Source organism: Eleginops maclovinus, chromosome 10, assembly GCF_036324505.1.
Source record: "Eleginops maclovinus isolate JMC-PN-2008 ecotype Puerto Natales chromosome 10, JC_Emac_rtc_rv5, whole genome shotgun sequence".
Lineage (NCBI taxonomy): Eukaryota > Metazoa > Chordata > Actinopteri > Perciformes > Eleginopidae > Eleginops > Eleginops maclovinus.
Window position 1 is genome coordinate 3,872,613 of NC_086358.1, and position 27,017 is coordinate 3,899,629.

General features: G+C 43.9%; 2 protein-coding genes across 2 annotated transcripts; one reads left to right on the forward strand and one right to left on the reverse strand.

Moving 5' to 3' along the window:
* The first annotated feature begins 72 nt into the window (after positions 1–72).
* Positions 73–25,533, forward strand: mrtfba (myocardin related transcription factor Ba). The gene is made up of 17 exons (XM_063892798.1): positions 73–232; positions 6,682–6,769; positions 9,468–9,688; positions 14,174–14,239; positions 14,514–14,569; positions 14,671–14,746; positions 15,509–15,670; positions 15,831–16,027; positions 16,203–16,331; positions 16,428–16,675; positions 17,178–17,343; positions 18,149–19,072; positions 19,457–19,579; positions 19,715–19,864; positions 20,271–20,408; positions 20,557–20,617; positions 21,169–25,533. Exons 3-17 carry the CDS (start codon positions 9,541–9,543, stop codon positions 21,669–21,671), a joined length of 3,147 nt encoding a protein of 1,048 aa, XP_063748868.1. The 5' UTR covers positions 73–232; positions 6,682–6,769; positions 9,468–9,540; the 3' UTR covers positions 21,672–25,533.
* On the reverse strand, positions 25,195–26,950 carry LOC134870573 (lipopolysaccharide-induced tumor necrosis factor-alpha factor homolog). The gene is made up of 3 exons (XM_063892800.1): positions 26,773–26,950; positions 26,450–26,576; positions 25,195–26,327 (listed from the first exon to the last, which is right to left on the reverse strand). The coding sequence occupies exons 1-3, from the start codon at positions 26,918–26,920 to the stop codon at positions 26,219–26,221; spliced, it is 384 nt and encodes a 127-aa protein (XP_063748870.1). The 5' UTR covers positions 26,921–26,950; the 3' UTR covers positions 25,195–26,218.
* Positions 26,951–27,017: the final 67 nt, after the last annotated feature.

A 27,017-nucleotide genomic window follows, 5' to 3' on the forward strand; every position in this document is an offset into this window, starting at 1 on the left:
GACTGCCGGGTAAACAGGACAGATCCCTCCGCCACTCCCCCCCAAGGCTTCGTCATTACGTCACTCCGCATCCGAACGAACCTAGACCCAGTCGCAGCCATTTTACTCCGCGAAATAAACTTCAATCCCACAGCTAGAGGAAACAAAACAACACACACACGACCATTTCCCTGGGATAATGGATATCTCATTGTGAACCGAACACCATCCGGTTTCAAGTCTTCTAAAATCGGTGAGTCCACAGACCGGCTGCGGGGCTGCCTTGTTTTTAGCATTTTAGCTTGGGTTAGCTTGGGTTAGCTTAGCCGAGCTTACTGTGAGCTGGTGGTTGTTGTTGAGCAGTGTTTGTGATGAGCAGACGAGGCTTGGTGCAGTAACGGAACAATGTGGACATTAAGGGTTTGACTGGTACTAATATTGAGGGGTTTTCAGTCATTGTAACAATGGCCGCTCCATCGTGTTTCTAATGATTTGGCACTATCTTCACTCACCTGTCAGATTTAAGGTAGCCAACGTTAGCTGATCCCACACCCACCTCCAGCACTGCGATAACAGATACTGCAGACAGCCATGTCAGTCAACAACACCTCTACGGGAAACGTGTGTTCTTGCTCTTAATGCTATCTAGTTGTCAAGGAGAGATAGTACCAGAGAGAAGTAGAAGTACCAGAGAGAAGTACAAGTACAAGTACCAGAGGGAAGTAGAAGTACCAGAGTGTAGGAATACTCTGTCACAGTAAAAGTATTCTAAATGTTCCTCCAGTGAAAGTAGAAAGTACTCTCCTCTAAATGTACTTAAAGTAGCGACAGTAAAAGCAGTCCTTGTTTGATTGGTCCATTTCAGAATAATATCTCTGATATGTTTTATAATGATTGATCATTAAAGTGTTCTCAGAGCTGGTAAAGGTGCAGCTAGTTTGAATGGCTTTGTATACTGCAGGGTAGCTGCTGGATTTACTGCTGCTGTCTTTAGGTCTTTTTTTTATGTTTCACCATCATTAATCAAAACCTGCAAAGTAACAAAATGTATTTAGTAAATAAAGTGGAGTCAAAGTACATGCTTTACCTCTGAATAATAGTAGAAAGTAGCAAATACTCACCTAAAAGTTCAGTATTTGACTTAATGTACTTATTTGCTTTATACCTCTCAATGCTTGGTACTTGAGTAAGGACTCTATCACAGTGCTGGGGCATGCTGTGATTTGGGAGACTGATCACTCTATTACTGAACTCATGTTTTCTTTTAGATGCTATTTTTACTTTTGTTATAGATGGCACAGATGTGTTGGAAAAATGAAGGAGAAAGAGGATGGCATGCAGCTAACCCGGCGCCGCTGCGATACTAAAGTAACACCAATAAATATTACTGACCATGCACACTGTTTAACAAGCCCCCCCCCCTCCCTCCCTTGTAAACCTGATGATGTTATCTTATTGCCTTCCCCATTGATTGAAGTGAGAAAAGTGAGGTAGTGCTGCAGCAAATCCAAACACACCGCTCTGTGTGTGAGTCATAAAGTGTGGCAGGATGTGTCCGTTTCACGGGCGGCCCGAGTCTGTCACTGAAAAGTGTGAATTATAAGCGTTAACCTAAACACTGTGCGTACGGCTGAAGGAAAAGTAATTATCCTTACAACTGTGTCTCGTATATCTCTGTGTGTTTTGCTTATTTTAGAGCCACCCGTGCAGTATTAGCTCGCAAGAGGACTGTCTGCCCAGATCCCTTTAGCTTAGGGGCTCAGTGCGGAATTAAAGGACACTAGAGACTTATTAGATATATTAAAATGTCCTATTTCTGACTGTCCTTCTCTCCTCAAAGTGGAAAAAGTTGCATGAGGCATTAGTACTGAGCGTCTTCCCACAGAAAAGCGTGCAACCCATAGTATCAGAAACTACTTTACATATCCAGCCTACATACTGCTTTATTGCAGGCCACTCTCTGCTGAGGTTCGTCTGTGGAGCTGCTGTGAGAGTGTCTTCCTAGGTGAGGCAGTGGCATTGTGTTTGCCATGCAGCCATTGATCTTTTGTACTCTTTTTAGAAGCTCCTTTCAGCAAAGTCCACAAAGGAAGGAAATGACATGTCTGTGGGAACAGAGCAGAGCGGTGACTCCAGGGACTGAGCCACAGATGACATCATTTCTGTCTTATCTTTGGATAAAGGAGACATTTCTGTTGGAACCAGACGCGTCCTATTTAAGGCCCAGAAAACTGCACACTCAATCTGTAGTTTGACATAGAGTGGTTCTCATGCTGTGTGTGTGTGTGTGTGTTTCCTATTGGTGTGATTTCTTTAAGTCCCCTTCACATAGTTAAATAATTAATGGATTAAAGGGCAATTTCACTAATCCCCACAGTATTTATGCTGAGTAACCCTTTTATAGGACTTAACAAGCAAACTCTTTGATGGTATACGGTTTTATAGCCATGCTTTGTTCTTTGGAGACTTAAATGAGCAAGTCTTTTTCATGCTAAAAGTGATTTAAGAGGTGGGATATCTAGATTTTTTTAGACTTATAGATGGTAGGGTTAGGGTTTGTTTCGATTCCTCTGCGTCCGTGATAGCAGTCACCAGAGGCGTCATGTTTTCGGGTTGTCCGTCCCATTCTCAGGAACAGGATATTTCACGAACGCCTTTAAGGAATGTGTTCAATTTGTCACAAACATCCACTCTGACTCAAGAATGAACTGACAAGGTTTTGGTGGTGAAAGGTCAATATCAGAGGCCTCTGTTAACAAATTTCTGGACAAAAATCCAGAATTTTAAATGCTATTTGAGGATATTTTGGACGGACGTGCGTGTGAGCTGCAACTTGATACGTGTGTTGTAATGCAAGTTTACAATAGATGTGTTTATTACTGTTTCAACACATGTTCTTTTTCATGTAAACAATCATTAGAGGCGTGTTTATGTCCTTTAACAGACACCAGACCTCCTTATTGTTTATGGTTTACCAGCTCTTCCAGACCAAGGCTTCACTGTTCAGTTGTCACCTGCTGTCAGTGGAGTGAATGTGTGAGAGCTTGGGGCTACTTCATCACACGAATGCTTCACAGCCGGGCCTATTTGTAGTAAAGTTAACCCTTGACCTGGTATGCAGAGATTTGAAGTGTTGGTGTCTCTCAGGAAGATACCAGGAGTCTGTTTATTCCTGTTGTGGATACGTGGCTCTCACTGGATAGACTTTGAACGCTGTCTCACATCCTGAATCCACATGCTCTTAAGCTCTTTAGTATGTTTTTCATTCAATCCCACCAGCCGTAAAACAATTACCAAGAAGATTTTTGCAGCAGACGGTCATATAAACCCTCTCACCTGCGCTGCATATGTGTAATCCTTTATACGTCAGGGAGAGAAAGAACAGCCCCGGGGCGAGAGACACTCCCAGATACTGTCATCATCACGCTGCCAGAATGTCCACTCAATGGTTCACTTAGCTGAACTCTGATCTGCTGTCGATAATAAAACACAGACCTGAGACCATTCATTGTTCTCAGTTTAAAAAAAACCTGCTTCATTTAGCTTTGTCTGAGATGCATTGAGCTCGATTGTGAGGGTGTTTAGGAGGTGCATATTAAAAAGTAACCGTCACATGAGGCAATGTTAGTGTCCCTTAGGGTAAAGAGGTCCTATTATGCTTTTTGGGGGTTTTCTCTTGTGTGTTATATAGGTTTTGGTGCATGTAAATGGACTCTGGCTTTTCAGGCCCTTGCAGGCGGTCCAGTTGTTGCCACTGTTGCTGTTCTTCACTAGCTGTACAAATACTGATTGAATATGAACTTATTTAGCTTCTGGCAATCATTGTCTGTGTGTCCCCGAAACCCCATACCCATGTTTATTTCAGGCAGTGAAGGCTATTTTTCTCTCTGATGTTATTCAGAAAGTTTTTATCCCCTTATTAGGGTTTTTTATTGCGTGGCGTTTCATTTAGCTCGTGCTTTTATCCCAAAAAACGTGCAGTAAGTGCCATCAACCATGAGGATACAAGTTCATAACACCTACCACCTTAATCTTTTTAAGCTTCATGCACAAAGGGAAGATTCTTATTTAGACTTCATTTAGACTCTCATGGTCGGGGTGCGGTGGAAACAGATATCTATTTGTCTTAAATACATGTTGCTTTGAGCAGAGAGGATCACAGGTTGTTGGCCCACATGTTTAGTAAGTGCGCAGTGCTGACAGGAAGGGATGGGTACGCTTGTTAATATCAATTGTTGTCCCACAACACAATGCTGCTACATCGCCTGTGCCAGGGTTCAAATACCACACACACCCAGAGGCAGGTCACGCAGCCCTGCCTCCTCGGAGCAGAATGAGATATGACCGCCCTAACGTTTATGTTCCCTCTGCTGTTGAGCCCACCTCTGGTGCTAGCCGGTGTGTGTTTACCGTACGTCTGCACGCCCTTTGATGAAACACATGGTACTGGTTGCCATTTTAAAAGAACTGCTCGGGGCAGAGCGACACGCAGCGCTGCCATCTGGGTCTGCTCTTTGATTCTGATGTTTATTCCACCGTCAGCCGTGACTGTGGTGTGTTCCTTTTAGCCTCCTCTCTCCCTTTCACTTTGTATCTTCATTTACACCCCCCACCATAAACACATAAACACAAACAGCATGAAGTCCTCTGAATACTTCTGTCACTTCGGTATGTTATTTTGGACGATTTAAAGCATTTACCTGCTAATTAACGGTTTTTTTTTTTTTTTTTTAACATATTTAATTTTGGGGAATTTATATTATTTTACAAAATATTAAAAGGTCTCATTTTTCAATTTTTTCCTATTAAAAATATTAAAAGAGAAAGGGGAAAAAAAGCCCAGAAAAAGTGGGTTTTTGTTGTTTTTATTGATCATTTCATTTTTGACCTGGTCGATAAAGTGGATATCAAATTTTCTTGGGTTGACTGTGCTCTTACAAAACATTTAAACAATAAGACATTTGATTATTAATTATCAGAAATGGGGATATAATGAATTATTGGGTAATTAAAAATATTGAAAATGGCATCACTTTAGTGTAAATCAGCCTTTAAATCAGAAAATGTACACTTATGCCAATTAAATAATGTAAAGTCTAAGAAAAAAGATCCGTATCGATAGAATATACATTTAATACAAGTTTTTATGTAATGTGTGTGATTACATGTAGTATTTCTATGCAACACACCTGCAGGAAGTCAACATCAGCTGCTGCAAAATGTGTAATATTGTGCAAATATGATCTTCTTATATATTATATATATCCCTGGTATATTTCTAGGGAAATGTTAGTAAAGCACCTTCAGGAGATCAAGGCTTAACGATAATGCTGTTTGAATGATGCTGTGGTGAAGGATAATAAACAACCGTAAAAGGCAAATATATACGTTGTAAAGCACCATTATCTGCCGTTAGCGTCCGTAATGTGACTCATGAAGCAGTTAGTTATATTAGCAACCGTCCTGAAGAGTCCTGAAAGCTTCTCTGGTTTGATTGATTTTTCCTCGCTCAGTCTGCAGCCTGATGCTCCATTACAGCGCTGCGCTCACGGTTCCTATTGTCTCTGCATGGAGGATCCACTTCCTCTGCCGTAGAGACCGCTGCAGGTTTTCCTAGCAACGTCTACTCGTCACGTTGATGAGACCCTGAGTGTCGGCTACTTTCATTCAGGCCTCTTCAAGTGGTGCTTAGCATCTGGTTTATTCTCCACTTACCTTCAAACACATCAAGCGACAGGGTCTGCTTTTGTGCTCATTTCATTTGTAAGCATCATTTGTGTTGCATTGATGCAGATCTTTCTATTATTATATTATAGTCCAGGGTTTTATCTAAACCGGGTCACAGGGTCTCTGCGCCCTCAAACCAAGAGGCAGATTTCTCCCTGTAAAATTTTAAAGTGACGCCAGAAAACAATCTCTCTGTTGGTCAGAAAGGGTTTAATGAGTCCAGAAGTATGAAGATGGTGTCAGATGTCTGGTCAGACGGCAGAGACAGCTTACAGAGAATAAATAGGGGATGGAAGTCCGGTGGGTCTGCCGGGGGACGAGTGACTGAGACTGAGATTTCTGATCCTTATTTACTCTCCTTTTTTTCTGGAAATAAAGAAACCAGAACTCTGGATTCATTTGTTGTTTGAGGAGCAATATATGACTCAGCAGCTTTCAGACATGAAGACACTATTATTTTCCACTTGGATCTGATGCAGGAGTTTCACCGGAAAGAGGGCGGGGCCTAATTTGGGCTGGAAGTGGACGCAGTCGTACTATATTTGTCTAGAAAAACGCCTGATATTTTATTCTTTTCACTGTAATTTGGGGAAATTTACTTGACAATTTACCACATTGCTTTCTTGTAGTTGGTCTCCTTTTTTACTCTCTGAGATATTTATTATTATATCTTTGACCTGAAAATAGCATAAGTTTGTGTTCTTTTTGGGGTTGTTTTTAAGTCCTGCTGTCTGTGATATGACATCCATGGACTTTTGTAATTGATTTTAATAAACACAGAAAGACGGAGCAGCAAAAAGCAACATGTCTGGACTCACAGAAAAGAAAATAATTGAACGGAAACAACTCACTGTGACTTAATAAACATTACAGGGCTGAACATAACTCTAATCCTCTGGTTATGGAAGTTACAATCCTGCTGGATCGTAAAGTTGCATCAGTGATATTTATGTTTGCTACTCTCTCTCCTCACAGGTTTGACTCCATGGCTTAGCTCCACTCTTCACAGGAACTCACCCGGACGTCTCTTTCCTCTCTTCCTCACTGTCCTCTGCCACTACAGGTAGGAAAGAGCTCATCCACTACAGCTTAAATATTATTAAATGACCAACAATTGGTGCAATTACCAACCAAGCTGCTGTTTGTCTAGCTTCTCGCCTCATGCACACAAACACATGTTGTATTTCCTTCTGCAGAATCCTTAGTGAAACCAGGATTGTCAAACATGCTTTTCCAGATCTGTAAATGTGATCAAAGCCTGGATTCCTTTCAAACTAAACTCCAAACTAAGTGGCTATTATCTGATCCCAATCAAAACATGCATCAGATAATCCCGCAGCATCTCACTTAGGATATTAGTTCAGTGCCAGATACTTCAAATACCAATCAGGTGCGGTTTATTTTTCCGTCACAGTTCGTGTTACAACCTCTTTGTCGGAGACACTGAAGGGAAGGAAGATCATTCTGCAGGGAAATCCAGTACCTGAATAGCTGATGTTCATGCACTTCATTGCTGAATGACTTCCCGAGACAGAAGAATAGCATCGAGTGAACGCATGCAGAGAGTGCTCTTTCTAACTGCTCTGCCTTGGCACGGCATATGTGAAGCATAAGGCCTCACAGCTCACGATGCACAGTTTGATTCTCAGCCATAGAAAGCACTTAAACGCTACAGAGCCGAGACGTGTTCGCCACTAAAGAAGCTGTTACTGCAGAGCCGGTAATGCTGTTCTGTCAGAGCAAAACCACCAAGGTTAAACATCAAGGCCTCGGTAACGTCTGCAGCGCGGCGGACTTTTAATGCCACTTCATCATCATTAAGGGGCCAGAAAGAGACTGCCGATCAGAAGCCAAGTTTTAGAGAGTCATTTTGCAGCGGTCGCTGGAAGTCTGATTGTTAGTGAAGGGAACGGGGATTGACTCCAGTTTCAATACATGATTTCTGAGAATACACACACACACGCAACATGTCACAGATAACAGAGTAAACAGGCAGTCTGATTTTAAAGAGGCCCTGCTGTGCTTTGGGGTTTTTTCCCTTTCCTGCAGTGTGTTTATATAGGATTTAGTGCATGTTAGTGGTCTGCAAAGGCTAAAACCCCTCTCTCGCACACACTCCTGCCTGAATCGCCTCCACTGGACGATAATTATGATTAGATTTTTAGTTTTTTTGTGTCATTATTAACCTAATTAAGTTTGCAATCATGAATTTCAGGGGTGATTATTTTTATTTTTTATAAATGATATAAAATTCACCATTTTCTGTTTTTGATTGGTTAAAAAAACGGGTGAAAATAATATTAGAAAAACAAAAAGAAGTTGTCATTTACTTCAAAAGTATTCTAGCAACTCATTTCTGATTTATCTTCTTTCATCTCCCCTCTTTTCTGACCACAGGAATATAATAGACTTGTACTTGAGGAACACCAGGTGTGGTCTAAATGGCAGTGGTGAATACTTTTGAAAAAGCTAAACAATCGAAGACCTTTATCCTGGCAAAGAGCAGACATCCAGTGCATGTGTTTTTGAAAGAACAGAGTACTGAGCAACAGAGCATTTTAAATAGATCATGATACAATCTTTCAAATATGAGAAATGATGACACACAGGGATTAGGATTTGTTTGGTTTGGATGCATGCAAGGCATCAGCATCAGTCCCATAGTCTCTCTTTACGGACCTACAGGGAGAGCTGAAGCAGCCTATAGGAACAAAACGCTCCTCAGCCAAAGTCCACACATCAGGGCGGAGAGCGGCAACATGTGGGTGCTGCTGCGGAGCGATAAATAGCAAGTCTGCCCGTTAAGAGGCTGTTGGGAAGCCATGGATACTTAACTGTTTGTTTTCTATCCCCAAAATGTTCCCGTTCCCCTCGCTTGAAACCACCACGGCGACGTCATATTACCGATTATGAAGCCTGACGGGACAGAGGGAACATTCATGCACAGCTTGGCGTTGTTTCTCTCGCGGTTTGAGGCGATTATTCTGCATAATAGCCATCTCGTTTAATGAATAATTTGGGCTGCAACTGAGCTCTTCCAGATGGCTTTAATGAAATGCCACCCTTTCACATTTCAGCAGTTTGGTGAAGTAGTCATTCCTGCAGGATGATGGTTATTATTCTGCATTACTGATGGTCTTGAGGTACCCACAGAAGAATCATGCAGTGATGTGTTTTCAATGTGCACACGCAATATTTATCATTGTGTATATAAATGTTAAAAAATCTAAAAGCTGAAAAACAATCCCCAAACACTGATGGAAGAAAGAATTCCACAAATCAAAAAAGTTGACCAAAAAATCTACTAATTAATAAAAAAAAACAACACAAATAAATAATAATCCACAAACAAAAAAAACCCAAATATATTTAATAAAACACAAACCAAAAAACCCCAAAATATATTTAATAAAACACAAAAGAGATCTGCAAACTATATATTTTTTTAAATCCACAAATGAATTTAAAAAAAATCATAAATATTTCTTGTAATAATAATAATAAAATAAAACCCACAAATATTTTACATATATTTAAATGTATTTAAAACTATACATATGTACAGTATGTCTGGATCAGAATTATATATTTTTAAACTTCACATTTATATTAAATATATTTATAATGTTTATTTTGTGGAAAGAGACATTTATAAATAAATCCTGAGTTTCTAATAATTCTGGGGGTTTTAATTTATATGAAACCCATAGCGTTTCTTTGCAGTTACTTTATTTACTATATTTGTTTTTGTTTCCTCTCAGGAAGCAGCGAGACACAACCAAAGAGACGGTGACCCTCATCCCCCCACTTCCTTGCCTCCCCTCCTGAGGCGACATGGAGCTCCAGGCGTCTCAGCTGGGAGTCGAGGGGGACTTTGAGATGTCCAGTCTGCTGCTGCCGAGTCCCCAGAGCGAGGCGGTGACCCACGAGATGGAGGAGCTGTCGCTGCAGCCACTGCCTCCTCTCAACGAACGCAAAAATGGTGAGGACATGCTGCTGTAGCACCCTCCTCTCAAGGCATGCTGGGACAGGAGATACATAAACAGACCACTATGAGGGAAGAGTGAGGGGAAATACTTTCACTTTACTCGGTCCAAAAGGTGCAGTCAGCAGGGCAGAGACAGACAAAGGCAGGAAAAAAGGACCTAAAAGATGGTTATTCTTCATCCAAAGAATGGATACTGTCTTCATAAACACACCAACCTAATTACATTCCACAAAAATGAAAACTTAACATAACAGCTAATAAATCCAAAATGGTGTCACTTTTTTTATCCTTTAAATCCATGGTATAAATTTGTGTACAGAGGTAAAGGGATATTTTGAAGTGAGCTTGTATGAGGAACCGATACATGATCTGTGTATTCTGTACATTATATAGAGCTCAACAGACCGGACCACCGATAGGAAACAAAGCACTGAACTGCTGTGGACACTCCTTTCCAGCACGGCTATTTCTGGTGAAAGGAATCTGATGATACGTTAGAAAATACTCTAAATAAAGTCCCTTACTCCGGTATGAATAACAAACAAATGAAGGACAAAAATACGTTTTGCTGCTGCCTCCGTCCACAACAGTACGTGGATATCTGTCCCATTAAAAAGCAGCCCTTAGCTACACATGCGCACAGGCACGTACTGAATAAATCATCCATTAATCTCAAACTGGGCCATTAAAAGTGAGACTTTCTCCCCTGAAACTCCCATCAGCTTTTCCTGCAGCGTGCAAGCCGGCTGCTCAGGACGTCTGTGTCGTTCTGGCAGCTTTACGGGACTGACTCAGACCCTGATGGATGGGAACAGGATTAGCAGAGTTAAGGAGCGGGTTAGATCCGCTGCTGCTCTTTTGCCAGTTCCTAATCACGGCTTAGATGGTGTAGGGAGATCAGATCTGTGCCATCGCTGCGATATAGATCAGAAGAAATTTGTCCCAAACGTCAGAAAGAGCTGTGGATTAAACACATTTTGGGTAATGGTAGGGTTTAGTGGTGCCGCTGGAACTCGTCTGGAACATTTGTGAGGAATGTCAACAGTAGTAGCACTCACTCATCATCTGGGCTTCTGTCATTTCCCTCCCAGTGATAACTCACACCTCATACTTTCCACCCTGTGAGCCATCCCCAGCACTCTGCCAAGCGCATTCCCCCCCTCCCTCCTATTGGTTTTACCAGTCAGGTGTTAATCTGTCAAGCATTCTGACAGGTCTGGGTGTCTGAGATAGCTTCAGTGGTTTGTCGGGCTGCAGGATGAAGCTCTAAACGTCTAAAAGGAAGAAGAGGTAGTGATACTGAAGTGTAGAAATGCTACTACCAGTATGTTTCCTGCTTATTTTAGGGGCCCTAAAAATAAGCGGCCCTAATATGCTTTTGGGGTTTTCCCTTTCCTGTAGGTCTTGTATTCCTGATTAATGAGTTGTGCATTAATGTGTTGATCACTTTAATGTTGCAGCAGGTACAGGTGGAGCACATTTTTATTACTTAACATACTACTTGGTAGCTTAAATGATAAAAGAATAGCATCAGTTATAAACTCATCTGTATATTATATGAATAATCTTGATCTGCGAATAGTAAAAGTGCAATATTTGCCCTCAAAATGTACTCCAGTAAATGTACTTTTCAGCTCAGGTTAGCAGAGTGGGACGACAGGACTTAGACAGCTTGTTGAAACAGAATAACTTGCGCCTTATTTATTTAATTCTTATTAAAACAAAGTGTCAAAATGCAGATTTAAAGGGGAATCATGTGCTTTTTCTTTGCTAAATGCAGTGACTTCCTGGAGTTTGCACGGTAGTTCTTTTACTGATTAAACCCACGCAAAATAACATGTTCATTATTGATCTTAAAGAGGCGCTTGTAGGCAGATTTTGTCCCCCCCTTGGACAAAGTTATGCTAGTTTCTGAACTATGCTAAACTATGACTCACGATACCAGAGAAGTGGTGTGAAACTCCCCCCTGACTGGACAAGAAAACAAGTGAATTTCCGTAATTGTCAAGATATTCCTTTTTAATGTTGCATCTCGTCTATAAACATGTCATTCCTTCCTCTTTTGATACCCCTGATTCTTCGTTTCCTTCATTATATCCGCTATGATCGGCCAACTTGTGTTGTTGTGCTCTCCTGTTTTCCTTCCCTTGACCTGCTCTCTGCGCGCCTCTGTGTGAGTGCAAACACAGCTCAGTCATCCACCTCTCTGCTCAGCCAGAACGGGTCACAGGTCGACATGTTTGTCAGGCTGAGCAGCATTTCCCGGAGGATCCGAGGACAACAACACTGACTGGAAGTCTACGGCATACATTTTTCCAACTATTCCCCAAGTGAAGCTGAGGATAAGGATGTATAGTCCCTGTACAACAAGCCCTGCTAAACCTCGACCAGAGTATAGTTCCTTCAGACAACATGTGTGAATGTTTTACCACGAAAGCTGCAGTTTTCCCAGACAGAGTTAGGTCATATATGACGTTGGTGCACGGCTGCAAAGATGACTCCATCTGTGAGGTTACAATGGAAGAAACATCTTTTGTTTATCACCACATTGATGAGGGAGACAAAAGCCGTATATAGGTTGAGGCCAGCTGTTTCCTGTTGGAGAAAAAGCTTGTATTTCCTTGTAAATGTTGACGCATCCCCTCCTGTGAAAGGGGAAGTGTGTGTAGTTATGGTCAGTGTTTAATTAGGGCTCCGCTTCAAACGTAATGTGACACATCCTTATCTTGAGGCTCAGCGGGACAACATTAAAGCCTAAAAACTGTACTTATAGCTTTAAAGGGGCCCTATTCTGCTCATTTCCAGGTTCATGTTTGTATGTAGTGTCTCTACTGACATGTCTCCATGCGTTAATGTTCAGAAAAGCTCTTTATTTTCCTCGTACTGCCTGTGCTGCAGCACCTTTTCACCCTCTGTCTGAAACCAGAGTCCAGTCTGCTCTGATTGGCTAGCTCTGTTGTGATTGGTCAACCGCTTAGAGATGTCCCGCCCCTTAGCCTATCACTATTACTATGTGTTGGAGCACTAGCCAATAGAAGAAGAGTGTTATTTAGTGATGTCACTATGGTCCGGATGTTAAGGTGATGACATTGGAAGCGTTTTAGACAGTGGGGTGTGGATTTTAGCCTTTGCAGACCATTTACATGCACTAAACCTATATACAGGAGAGGGAAAACCCCAGCTTAATAGCCTCTTAATGATGCAGTTGTTATTTTCGGTTTTTGGTATCGCCTACAGACAGACCCAAACTCTGCTAAGTAAGGGAGGGAGGGAAGTAGCGGGGGTGGGCGAGGATTGTGGCTGCAGTAAAAGTTTCTGGGAGGAACAGAGGATGGGCCTAATGTTGCTTCTCTAATTCGGAGAAGCATTCAGACGATCATGTTGCACTGCAGCTCAGAGAGGATATGACTGTGAGCTGCATCTGTGGGGCTCGAACACAACGGCTGTCTAACCCCTCAGTGTGTGCACGGCTCTATAGGCGCCTTTATACAGACAGACAATGGCCTGTATGGAGGTAGAGACCCCCTTCTGCACTAGGTTCAGAGCAGGTGAGCACTCCTCTTGTTTTAAATGCTACTTCCTCAACTCACCTAGGCTAATGCTGGGGATGCAGGTTATTAAAACAGCATGATAAGTGACTGTTGTGGGTTGTCGTGATGGCCTTGTAATGGTTTTGTTTGTTGGGAAGCATTTTGAAGTGGCAGGATTCAGATTAGTGGTCAAAAATATAGATTTTTCACAATAACTTCTGAATATTTGAAATGGTTTCAATAAACCAGTACCAGCTGAGCTTTCTTGCTTTCAAACACACACACAGACACACAGACAGACAGACAGACAGACAGACAGACAGACAGACAGACAGACAGACAGACAGACAGACACACACACACACACACTACAAACTGTAACTGTGTCTGTGAAAACACTGGCCTTGTTTTATAAGCCTTTTTATGAGGTCACCTTCTCACTGTGGTTTCAGAACTGGTATTGAATGCTGCTGTTTTTTTTAAGGTGTTGTTTGGAAACCTTAAATTCCAGCATCGTGACAACACTGCTTGTGCCAGCCCGTGATATGTCTGTTATAAAGACAGGATTATGGGGCGATGAAGTGAAACACTATCCCATTCTCAAACTGAAGCTGCAATAGTTACCTCATAGGTGTGAGAGAAATCCCTCAGTTGCCAGCACAGAACTAGCTCGAATAGTTCCTCCACTGTACCCTGTAGTTATCCTACCCGTTAGGGCACAGTGTATTTCAATGTGCTCGACGGGTAGGATAACCTACATCTTGAGTGCTGAGTGCCCTCTATAAATGACGCTGTGGTATGCTGTCTACAGAGCAGGAAGTGAGCGGTGTCTCATTTCTCTCCTACTTTACTCCCCTTTCTATATCTATATGCTTCTGTGTGCTTTCCCTGGTTTTTCTTCTCATGTTTCTCTTATTTTTATAACATAATCTCTTCTTTCTTTGTGCAGTCCTGCAGTTGAGGCTTCAGCAGAGGCGGACCCGGGAGCAGCTGGTGGATCAGGGCATCATGCCACGTGAGTGTCTGTCAGCTGTCCATCACTGATAGATCGTAGGGGTGGGCAGGGTGTATGAACCCAGAAATAATAAACATGTTTTCATCTATTTGTATCTAAGATCATTTATCTTTAACATTGTAGTCAGACTTAATGGGCCTAACAGCACCTAGAGCTCACTTATCACCACATTTAACATGCAGAAATACACAGTTCCTCGTCATTTATTCTCTGCAAACAGACTGTAAACGTTATGGTTTCTCTTGTGCATTGATGAAACTGTTCTGTGTTGCAGCTCTGAAGAGCCCGGCAGCTTTCCATGGGCAGATCCGCAGCTTGGAGAGAGCCAGGGTAAGGCTCCCAGCTGGGAAATAAAGTGCTAAAATACTTCTGGACTAGCAAAGACGCGCATGAAAATGTGATGATTTACTCACGGTTCTCTTTCTATTTAGACGGAGAATTTCCTCAAGCACAAGATCCGCAGCCGTCCAGAGAGAGCGGAGCTGGTCAGGATGCACATCCTGCAAGGTACCAGTGACTCTGTAGTCCTCACAAACACTTCTTTTGTTATCTAGTAAACATCATGGGATTCAAAGTGGCATCAGACACAGGGCTAGAAGCAAGTATTTCTCCAGCCAGCACTGCAAAGAAGGACATACCTGACAGTGAACAGCCTCAGATAGGACACTCTATGTGCTGAATGTGTTCCTTTGTTACATCTAAAGCTTCTAAAAAGCAAAAATACAGCACGTACACTCATTCTACAGCCACACTGTTATCCAATTAGAAACTATGCTGTCTCTGGAGTGTCTCAAAACATTTATTGGTTGTTTTCTGTTATCACCATAAATTAAATCCACCACAAAGCACTTATTTAAAGCTAAAATATGTTCTTTTTTAAAGCTTTTTATCGCCCTTTACTCCAGCTATTGTCTTCTACCTAAACAGTGGTTGTCAAGGAAACACAGGGAGTGAATGCCAGGAGGTGAATTCCCATTTAGATAAAGTTATGAACTGATGCCAAACTATTCAACTCGCACAAGTGGTCGAGTGCCGAGCCTGTCTCTGCTCTCTGTGTGTGGAGGACGTGTGAAATTCTAGGAGTGGCGTTTTTAACTCTGCATTTAATATAGGAGAAAACACTAAGCCTTATTATTGTCTGCAACTGTGCAGAAATAACACGTTAAGAATAGACATGCACAAAAGAAAATGGAAGCTGCACAGCGTTCAGGTGGTGATTTATACATTTGAATGTCAACGTTATGACTTCAAACAACATCTTTTCCTCAGAGACCGGAGCAGAGCCGTCACTCCAGGCCACCCAGATGAGACTGAAGAGGGCCCGGCTGGCCGACAACCTGAACGAGATGATCGCCCAGAGACCCGGCCCCATGGAGCTGGTGGAGAAAAACATCCTTCCGGTGGACTCCAGCGTTAAACAGGCAATAATCGGTGAGAGAGCGGTGATGATAGCCAGGGCTTTCAGAGCATTTCTGCCTTAATGGGCTCTGTCAGGAAGACGGGGTTGCAGAGAGTGATGATACATGTGATATTTTACTGGAAAACAGATCCAAAAACAGCGAGTGGTAAAGTGCTTCTTCTTGTCTCTTAGTGGGCCAGGTGAACTACCCCAAAGTGGTGGAGGAAGACAGCAGTGAAGCCCTGTCCCCGGAGCAGCCGGCCAGCCAGGAGTCTCAGGCTTCACTCCCGTCTCCTGCAGAGATCCGAGTGCCAGAGACCCCCCCTCCAGTCATAGCAGCTCCACCACTCCCTCCAGCGCCTCCACCCATGCCCAACACCATGCTGCAGGTCAGATTCAGCACTGTTCATGCCTCTGTTTGTGTATGCACGTCTAAAAATGTAATTTAGTAAGAAAAATACCCGACTTTTTGCAGCTTAGTCACATTGACATTAGAGTTTACAGTGATTAAAAGAAGTCAGTTGTTTGCATTCCAGTAACAAGTGGCTTCTTTATGCTTCTCAGTCTTTCCCTAATACTACAAAAGCAACAACAGACTTTATGAAACTGGTCTCTGCAGTGGAGCCTCCTCGCCCCACTGTCACTCCTGTACAGCTGCCTGCTCCTCCTAAACCAGGACCCACACTGGTGAAGGTAAGAGCATATATTCCCCACCTATAAATATGACATAACTCCTCGTAGTCGCTAAATGCTGCTGGACAAATGTCTCCTTATTTCCTCCCTCAACAGCAAAGCCAGCAGAAGTCCCCCTCAGAGAAGAGCCGCAGTAAGAAGAACAAAGAGCCCAAGTCCCGGGTGAAGAAGCTGAAGTACCACCAGTACGTTCCTCCGGACCAGAAGCTGGAGGCCAGCGAGGAGCCCATGGACTCGTCCTACGCCCGACTGCTGCAGCAACAGCAGCTCTTCCTGCAGCTGCAGATCCTCAGCCAGCAGCAGCAGCACTACAACTACCAGACCATCCTGCCAGCACCGCTCAAGTAGGTTCATACAGTGGGGTAGGGGGGTAGTATGGAAGCCCTGAGAGGCAAGAGAGGAAGGAAAGATTTCTGCTGATATAAATCCTCATGCAAGGAGATGGCAAACATCTCAAAATAAATCTCACTGGCCTCTCAGGGCTTCCGTAGAAATGCTTTTTATTTCTCGTGTTGCTCACCTCGATAACTCTTCAACTGCCTGAAAGAATGTCACACATTGATGTTCTCAATGACCGGAGGGCCTTTAGCTAGTTTCCAATAACAGCTCTGCGTGTGATCACATTAACTGTTGTTCTTTCACCGGCTGCTGGATTCATAAATGTCCTCACAGCTTTGTTAGTGAGGCACAGGATGGATGGTTTCCTCTTTTCCTGTCTTTCTTTCCCCTTCAATAACCCCTCCAATAATACTCCCACCTCCTCTTCCTTTTCTCATCATGTGAAGCGGAAGTAGTGTAAATGATTTCCTGTTCTCACACTGACCTCGTGTCTCTTCCTCCCTGCAGGCCTGTGGCGGAGGGTCAGAGCGCCGGCAGCCTGCCCGCCTCCATCATGGTGTCTCTGCCCACCGCACCCCCGTCTGCCTCCGTGACGCCATCTCTGTGTCGCCCGATCAACCCGCTCTCCAACCGCAAGCCGGGAGTCCTGCCTGCCAACCTGGAGGAGATGAAGGTAGCCGCCGCCACCGCTCACCCGTGTAGCTTTGGCATTTATAAATCAAGGACATAATTGTAGCAGGGGAGAATTAACCTTATTTTTAAGGGTGTTCAAACTAAACCATGTCAAGATATTTCACAGCCAGAGGAGGAATGTTGATAACCACACATAAGATCTAACATTCAGGGAGAAATGATCTAGATATTCAGGAGGAGAGACACAGAAACAGAGTCTGTTCTGTCCACAGGGGATTTAATCTGCCTAGCAACATCTCATCACACATACAGATACGGTTAATAAATACCCAATTAAAGACAACACAAACAACTACAAAAACAACAGAACACTGCATGCATTCAAGACATTCAGTAATCTAAAAATAATAGTCTTATATTGACCTCGTTACAAATGTGTTCATTTTTTTAATATGGTTTGAAATGTTCCAGATTTTCGCAGTGCAAATGTGTGTATTTGTAGCAAGCATTAGCCAATCACATTAACTAGTTAAATAATGATTATTTAATAAAGGTAACAGACAGCCTATGTGCTTTATACAGAGTTTGGAAAGAAATGAAGTTATTCTGCACAAAAATCCATATTTTGTCGATGTTTGTTGACAGTGTAGAACTTAAGGGTACCCATATGATCGAGCCAGAAGTTTATACACAGAGACCCTGTTGATTCTGCAGCCTTTCAGAGTGCTAATATACAAAGCATCTTGCAATCTGTCAAAGTCCTGTTGTAGTATTTCTCCGTGGCAGTGAGCGGGATTGATAAAGCACCTCTGTCTCTGTCCCCCTCACACCTTGTCTCTGCGCAGGTGGCTGAGCTGAAGCTGGAGCTGAAGCTGCGCGGCCTCCCCGTGTCAGGAACAAAAACAGATCTGATCGAGAGGCTGAAGCCTTTCCAGGACAACCACTGCACCTCCGCTCCGAGCAACAATCCTGCCTCCTCCCTCTCCCCCATGCAGATGGAGGTGAAAAGCCCCGCTATAGTCCTGCCAGTCCAGCAGTTGGCTGCACAAGAGAACATGAACCCAGCTTCGCCGGTGTCACCGATGCCCGCCGACCGCTCCCCCCAGGACGGAGGCAAGCCTGAGACTCCGTCGTTTGAAACGCACATGATGACCTCCAACTGGACCCCCACTTTCCAGTCCTTCCAAATCCCGCAGGAGAAGGACAAGCGGCTCCACGAGAAGGAGCAGCAGATCGTGGAACTGATGAAGAAGCTGGAGCAGGAGCAGAAGCTGGTGGAGGAGCTGAAGATGCAGCTGGAGGTGGAGAAGAGAGGCTCTCCCACAGCCACTGTGGGTCCTGCTGTCCTGAACTCTAACGTGGTAAAGATGGAAGGAGCAGTTCTGTCAAACTGTGCATCCACCATCGCCACCATCCCCAATCAGATCCTGGGCTCCGCCTCTCTCTCCCCCCTCCCCTCGGTGGTGAAGCTGGAGGATGTGACGGTTTCCTCTGGTAAGCCCATCCAGCTCCAGACCCAAGCGCAGCTCATCTCTCAGATCCAGCCCCAGATCCCCAACAGGAGTCCCACGCTGCAGACCCAGAGCCAGCCAGCGGCCCCCGGCCTGCAGCAGTTCTTCATCAACCACCAGGGCCGGGTGTCCCAGGTGCTGCAGCCTCAGACCCTGCTGACCACCACCGGCCAGGCGGGGACCCAGATCCTGCTCCCAGTGTCGCTGCCCAACAACGCCACCGCCATCCAGCTGCCTAGCAACACCGTCAGCCTGCAGGTGAGCAGCAGCAACGCCTTTATTAGGACCCCCATTAGCATTAGCATTAGCATTAGCATACTATTCATGACAACTGTGGCTACGACGCTGTGCAGGATGTCCCGTAGCATGCTAGTGGTGTTTCTCTCTGACCAATCAGTTTTCTGCACTGTTTTTACTCCAACTTTAAGTATTGGCTTTGCTTATTTGAACATTAATTGAGGTGGTACCAAAAAAGTACCATCCTCAAAGTACTTTGGCTTCAGTGAAACACCTAAAAATAACTTGTGAGTTCAGCAAATTGCAGCATTAGATCACTGTGAGAGTGAGTTTACCGGCTTTAGGGGCTTTGCAAAGATGTGTAAACTCCCATTCATGTTCTTACATCCTCTCCCATGATCTCAGCCTGTTCTGCAGACCACAGTCCCGAATCCAGGCCTGGTGCACGCCCCGGGTCCTCAGCTGCAAACCACTAAGATGGAGACGTCATCGACCAAGCCGTTTACCAACAACAACTCCCTGCTGCAGGTCAGACACTTACACAGCTGCATCTCTGTGAGAAAATGTGGCTTAAAACACATTTTAAAGGTCATCAAGAGCCTCAGCCTGAGAGAGCGTGAATAGGGTATGACTGCTTTTAACCTCCCTCTGGTGTCTCCACAGACTCTGACGATGTGCAATAACTCCGCTGGTTTGGAGAACCAGGCCAGGCCACAGCTGAGTCCCCAGGGTTTCCTGAGAAGCTCGCCCGACAACAGAGTCTCTCCCCGGGCTTCACCCAACAACCACACCTCCAACGGACCCCTCAGCAAGGTACCGGTGCTTCAGTCTGAACTATATCTGTCTACTGTATGTTGGTTTTATCATTTATATTGTGACATTTGAGCATTGTTGAGACGATTCTCCACATTTTTGCCCAAACAATTTTGAAGTTTCTTTTTTTATTTGTATTATTTATTTTCTTTACAGCTTTTATTTTTCATCAAATATATTTTGCATATTTTTATAAATTTCTTAAATATAGCTTTGATATTAATTCAGATATATTGTGCACTTTTTTCACATTATTTTTTGTAATTTATTTTATTATAATTATTTTCTTTCTATATTTCTTGATATTTTTGGGATTTGCTGTCATTTTAAATTTATCTTACTTTAATAATAGATAATTGAATATCTAATCCTCACAAACCTCCTAATCTAACCTCTTTTCCTCCAGTCTCCTTCCCCCCAGCCGACCTTCATCCTTCAGCACAACTCTCTGGTTACTCAGCCTCCCAAAACAAAAGAGCCCCCCCGCTACGAGGATGCCATCAAACAGAGCCGCAACATGCAGCACGTCAACAACGTCTCACAGGTTAGACACACACACACACACACACACACACACACACACACACACACACACACACACACACACACACTTCAGAATAAACAAAAAATACTATTTCAGTTTCCAGCCTTGAAGAATTCCTCTCTCTTGAACCCGTTCACTTTCGTTCCAGGTTCCCACAGCAACCAGCCAGCAAATGGATGACCTGTTTGACATCCTGATAGAGAGCGGAGGTAAGGGGGCACACAGACACAGACACACCCAGGAAAGACCAGAGAGTCACAGGGGAACTATGAGGGGCTATATAATAGCTTAGGTTATCAGACTACATTATGGCGGACCTGTTAGATATTTATGTTGTCTTTGTTTACGACACAGAGGCTCTGCAGGTTCCACAGGGTAGTGAAGATTGATGAGCAGCTCCACCGATTAATATCTTGCTCTGACTTCAAATATATATTCATTTATTCAGCTCTAAGGAAGGTGAAGCAAGCTGTTAGTTTTTAGCAGATCATTAATTGATATTTTAAGCTAAAAGGGATGGGATAAATGGTTGCAATATTCACCTTAAATCATAAACAGTTTAAATATTCAGCTGAAAGTGATAAATAAACAGTCAAGATATTCAGGTCAGAGAAACAGTAGAAATATTGAGCTAAAATAATGCTTAAAATGTAGGAAATGTATCTAAAGGCAACGAGTAAGCAGTTCAAATATCCAGCTCAAAGTACCACTTCCATAAGAAGCTTAATGGCTCCCACATGTCTCCCCCCCCCTCCTCCAGAGATCACCCCCTTCATCCAGCAGGACCCTCAGGTGTCTCTCTCTAAGACCCTGCCGGTCACCGCGAACATCTTCACCCTCCCCGTCAGCACGGCCGTCTCCAGACCCCCCCCTCAGATCCAGGTGGCCCCCCCGCCCGTCCTGAGCCCCTCCCTCGGCCCCGGCCTCTCCTCGCTGGCCACCGACAACCAGCTGGAGGCCTTCCTGGAGAAGACGCTGGCTGAGACGGCGCCGGCGTCCGACCCGCGCACCCGGGGGCTGATGGAGGAGCTGCAGGCCCAGCTGATGGAGCAGCAGGCGTACTCCCCCATGGACACGTCGGACCTCTCCTTCTGTGATTCCTCTTCCCCCTCCTCGCTACACATGGGCCTGTCCGACCCAGGGTTGGACAACATGGAGTGGCTGGACCTCACCATGCCTCCTGGTTCTGCCGGGTCCCTGACTCCCCTCGGGATCCCGTCGGACTTCCTGGACGGTCAGGACCTGCAGCTGCACTGGGAGTGACCGGGGGGGGGGGACAGATATATAACAGCTGAGCCGGGAGAGGAAGACGGGTTGAGATTCCAGAAGGAAAACATGGCGTTCCGTGCCATTCCACTTTCACCACTACACCCAGACCACGTGTAATATTCCCACTGCCCTGCAGGACCAGCTGCTGGACAGGCACTGACGAAAAACAGCAGCAGTTTGCACAAAGAGGGTCTGAAACACCACGTCACTGAGGTGTCCTGCCACCAGAGGGATCTAAACTTTAAGACTTTGAGTGTCTGAGGAGGAGCCGAATGACCCCTGGTAGCACGGACTGTAAATACTCTTCAGACCACAGAAAGGATACCCCCCGGTTATCCTCCTGGAGGTTCCTCTGGTTGGCTTTCAGTTTGAACACTTCATTTAAATGTAAGTAAATATAAAAGCGTGCAGGTGGAGAGTTGTGTTTCCACTGGAGCAAACTGTGCTATAAAACCAGTGATTACAACACAGTGTGACGACTCACAGATTAACCCTTTATAAACATATTGGAAAGAGATCATCTAGGCCTGTCACGATAACTGCCTTTATTGGACGACATAATCTCCCATAAATAGTTGCAATATGTAACATTTCTGTCATTTCAAGAGCATTTTAGGCCACAATGATAATCTATTAGCAACATAATGCAATACGCCTTTACAAGAGGAATTCACTTTTTATTCTTAGGAGTCTTCGGTTGTTGGAATTTCAATGTGAAAAGATACAACAAAACCAAAACAGTGAATAAAACAGACTTTCTGCCACATAAAACTAAACAAAAAACCGAAAAATGATCGATGTTTGATCGATATATTGTGCAATAACTCAAAAAGAGACTGGTTTCCCACATATCCTACTACAGGTGGATAACAGAAATAATCCAAGTCCGGTTTATAGATCGTACGTCAATCGATAAAGGAAGATACCCTTACTCTACGTCAAAAAAGATCAGTGTCAATATCTTCCTCGATAAATTGAAACAGTGAAAGATAAATAAGGTCATGTCCATATTGTAAGATAACCTCAACAAAAACTAAGTCATGTTTGCTGATATCCTGGTTTCAGTCATTTCGTTCAATAAGTTGTTACTATCGTGACAGGCCTACGCTTCTATTCCCAATACAATGTCTACTGGTGTTGACCTGGTTACAGCACAGCCTCGTTTATGAACCACTTCACCTGGAGGAGCTTAGGCTAAACTGGAGGAGCTGGACCTCTAAACCTGTCCCTGTTTGATCGGAGTGGGACGTCCCCTTCTTGAGAGGACTCTCTCTCTCTTCACACTGGTCCCACTCACTGAACATGTGCTGACTCGTCTGATGTGTATGTCAGATGTGAATGACTCCAAAGACTAAACGACGAGAGGAGCCGGATCCTCAAACTACGTGAGAGCTATGCACTTAAAGAGGCGGAGGGATATCTGACGGCGCGCCTCGGCCGCCCCGGAGCACCCGACCGCTCCGGAGATACTGCAGTTGTTGTCCAAGTATGTAATCCTGAATGTAACTTTAACCACAGAATGGGACTACACTCACAAAGTTGGCAGCTTTTTTACTCGTGATGAACTGACAGAAAGGGAACAAATATCAGTTTGAGAGACGGGCTGCGGCCGAACCGTCTTTTCTTTGCTAACGTAGTGAAATAAGCTGGAAGTATTGAATCCAAATTGGAAGCAAAAGGAGCTTTAATGCGTCCTTTTATAATCCCACTAAGCAAAGGGTACAAAGGACCATCCTTTGTAAGCAGAAAGGATATAAAGCCGTCCCACAATTCAATTCAAGAGCATGCATAATTACGTAGCCTAATATAAGAGCGCTTTACCTTTCCCCAGCAACCTTTCCTGCAATTTTCGTTGCTTTGTATCGAGGAAGTCTGTTCTATTTGGCTCTTCGACAGCAGCCACGGAGAGAAACTCCCAGAAAAAGTGAAAACTGCGAGTTATATCAAGGAATAGAAATGTCTTTAAGGGGAGATGAACTTTTTATCTAGCTGTCCCGGCACTGTGTGTGTGTGTGGGGGGGGGGGGGGGGGAATTACTGCATCACTAGCCATCAGTGATGAGTCAGTCTGCTTTAACTTCAATCAAGTGACCAACTTCCTCTGGAGGAATCAGGATATTCTAAAGTAATATTAGCCTGGTGGAACACACTGACTGTCTCCGCCACCAAGTGTGTGTGTGTGTGTGTGTGTGTGTGTGTGTGTGTGCGTGCGTGCGTGTGTGAGGAGCATGTCGTGTGTGTGGACTTGTCTTCCCGTCTTCTGCATGTCCGCCCGTGTCTCTGTGTGCATGGTTGTACTCGCGTCGCCCACAGGCAGTCTGAAGATGAAGAGCTAATATCTATGAAATGAAATGAAGTAATTTGCTATTCCAAAAAAGAAAAAGATTCCAAACTTTTCTCTTCAAAACGGATCTGATGACTGTTTACTGTTTTTATCTGTGTGTTGTTCGGTGTCCTACAAGCGCACACACGCCTTTTTGAGGTGTAATACACAACCAAGAGGGCTTAGCTAATTTTAAAGCCGTCGTACTTGCTTTTTTAATCTTAAAACTGAAGGATATTTAGTTTGAGGATATTATTTAGGGATTAATGCTTATTGTATCGCACTTTTAAATCAGATTGATGTCATAAATTGTCCTTTTTTATTCTCGTTAGCAGTGGAAATCACATTTACTGTCCATTGTAACCACTTCAACTGTCGTTACACCCATGGACACTAGAGGGCGCTGCCTCTCTTCTGGTGAGGCTCATTTCTGGCAGGAAGTGGAGTCACATCAGGCTGTTTTATTACATTTAAATCAATGTGTTTTCTGCCTTTTTGTGTTGCTTATTTCATGCTCTTACTGCTGCAGAATTCATCATCAAATCCAAATCATTCAACTACGTGAAACGGATCACATTCTTCTCAACACTGCTCCCGGGCTTTGTTGCATGTTTGTTTATTTCCTACAAATGTTGTGTTAAAGCGACTGTTTCTTACCCGTTCAGAGCGGATCTATCTCCTGGTGTTTGAGGAGTTTGGATCCAGGTTTAGCGGACTGCAGGTTTCTTTTTTATTCCCATTAATGCGAGAATGAAATCCTTGATAGGATGACGAGTCAGAATCACTAATTGATTCCTGTGTGTTGTAAGTCACTTTTTAAAGCTGTCAAATTTCATATTTAGTTGCCAAAAAAAGGCAGAGGAACATCTTATCACATTTTTGTTGTTCAGTTTCTCACACGTTTGTGTATTTATCACTATTCTTTAAAGGTGGAAATGTAAACGTGTACCTTGTTCTGTGTAAAGAGGATTTCATGTGTATATTTTTGGTTTGCAGAGTTGGTTGTTTTTCCTTCATATCGGACAAACATCTTGGCTGGGGTTAAGATTTATTTTGTGACACCACTTTCCATGCAGGGAAGAGCAATAATGGCTGCTCTCCCTCGTTATACTGTACTGTACGTCGGATCCTGCCTTGATTTCATCTTTTAAAAAGCACTTAATACCCGAGTGGTTTGTTGAATAACCCTCTTAACTTAGAAGTCTGCTTCTCAGTGTCCTGTTTCTTCGTTATAGTGTAGGCTAAAGCTAGTCACACAAGAAGAGACGTTTCAGTAAAAATCCATTTATTCTGGGGACATTTCCATCGTCCTTCGTAGCAAAGTCTCTCCTGTCGTTCTCCACCTCCCCCACGCCACGCCTCTTGTTGTTTGTATGCCATATGTTTTGCACATTGTGTACATATTTATATAGATGTAATGCATATTTTTCTACATGTGTAACATCCATGGGTTCTCTATTTTGTACATACTCCAAAATATGTATATATAAGTACTGTATGCCTTCACGTGTCAATAAAATGTGGTGTACTGTGAGCGTTGTTAATGACAATAGTTTATAAATAATATTTCATATTCAGCGAGACTAAAGAAAGGTGAGGAAGAGCCACAACATCTGATTAGCTGACGGTGTATGCTTACAGTTCTTTGTCAGATCCCACACACCCGTGTTTACATATATTCATCCATATATTTCCCTTCTCATTTGAGATAACAAACGTTCCCAGATATATTTTCCTAAACCGAGGAATGCAGTCACGAGGGTCATTAGGTGATGACGTACTGTAAAGCTAAATCCTAATATCAGCAGCAGAAGCACCTTCCGGTATGAGCCTAGTTTGGAGTTCGAGAGCAGGGTTTCCACCTCAGAAGCAATTTAGTGCTGTAGATGAATGCATCAACTACTGTAGTGTATACATTGACTATGGATAAGTACTTCATCTAATTCCCCTTAAAAACATCCCTCAACTCGTCAGTGAAGTGAGCAGTCCTTTGCACTGGTATCTGCCCAGATCCTGGGAGGCAACGTGAGGCTGACTCCCACAGTGTGTGAAGCAAACACAAGTAGTCAAATCCAGGAAATATTGGCTGAATAGGTTAAACAGTCGTGTCCCGGAGTCCCTCACAGCTCCAAAGTCCCTTGGAAGTCCTCACTTTAGGGCAGAACTGGCTGCTCATGCTGTACGGATAGCACTAGTGCTGCTATTAAGTGTCCTTCGTGTCAGAATGGCTTGTAGGTGTGTATGTTTTCTTGGCAGCTCGGACAGCGGTGATAAATGTTCTTGAAGCGGTCATTGAAGAACGGGATGAAACAGCAGCCTGCAACACACCTGTGGACGGAAGAGATAAGGGGTGTGCACGGTCAATCTTTGCAAGAGAAACCCTCTCAACAATTCTAGCGTGTCTTTAATTATAACACCTTTAACTGCACACTACAGCTGAAAACGCGTACCCTGTAATGGCGCACGTGCAGCAAAGCAACCAGGTAGTGCTGCCCATCCTGCTGTAGGTCTCTGTGAGGACGACCTCTTCACAGTACGGACACCTCGTCAGCCCTGGGATGTGGCGAAGACTCTCCACTGACCAACGAGACACAGGAGGAAGAACGGCAAAACAAGTCATCATTTAGTATGGGATGGAAAAGGTCAAGAAAAAAAAGTCATAGCAAAATTATCTGTGTGTGTGTGTGTGCGTGTGTGTGTGTGTGTGTGTGTGTGTGTGTGTGTGTGTGTGTGTGTGTGTGTGTGTGTGTGTGTGTGTGTGTGTGTGTGAGACCTGTTAGGGTTTCTGTAACAAGCTCAGGCATTTCTCCATGCTCCTGTGCCATGTCCTCCTGCTCCGGGGCCATGTCCTCCTGCTCCGGGGCCATGTCCTCCTGCTCCGGGGCCATGTCCTCCTGCTCCGGCCTGGGGGGGGGCAGCATGTATATGCCCCCATAGGGAATATCTGTTTTTTGAAAACTGGGCCATGGGTCCAGATGACCTGATTAAAGACACTTCAGTCAGACCACTCACTTAAAA

What these genes read in the sequence shown, in the direction of transcription:
- LOC134870573 (XM_063892800.1), bottom strand. Translation starts at nt 26,920, where the DNA reads ATGCTGCCCCCCCCCAGGCCGGAGCAGGAGGACATGGCCCCGGAGCAG. An exon ending in TGTTACAGAAACCCTAACAG is followed by an intron (nt 26,577 to 26,772) that starts GTCTCACACACA and finishes CTCGTTGGTCAG; the next exon opens with TGGAGAGTCTTCGCCACATC. An exon ending in TGCACGTGCGCCATTACAGG is followed by an intron (nt 26,328 to 26,449) that starts GTACGCGTTTTC and finishes TTCCGTCCACAG; the next exon opens with GTGTGTTGCAGGCTGCTGTT.
- mrtfba (XM_063892798.1), top strand. Translation starts at nt 9,541, where the DNA reads ATGGAGCTCCAGGCGTCTCAGCTGGGAGTCGAGGGGGACTTTGAGATG. An exon ending in GCAACACCGTCAGCCTGCAG is followed by an intron (nt 19,073 to 19,456) that starts GTGAGCAGCAGC and finishes CCATGATCTCAG; the next exon opens with CCTGTTCTGCAGACCACAGT. An exon ending in ACGTCAACAACGTCTCACAG is followed by an intron (nt 20,409 to 20,556) that starts GTTAGACACACA and finishes CTTTCGTTCCAG; the next exon opens with GTTCCCACAGCAACCAGCCA.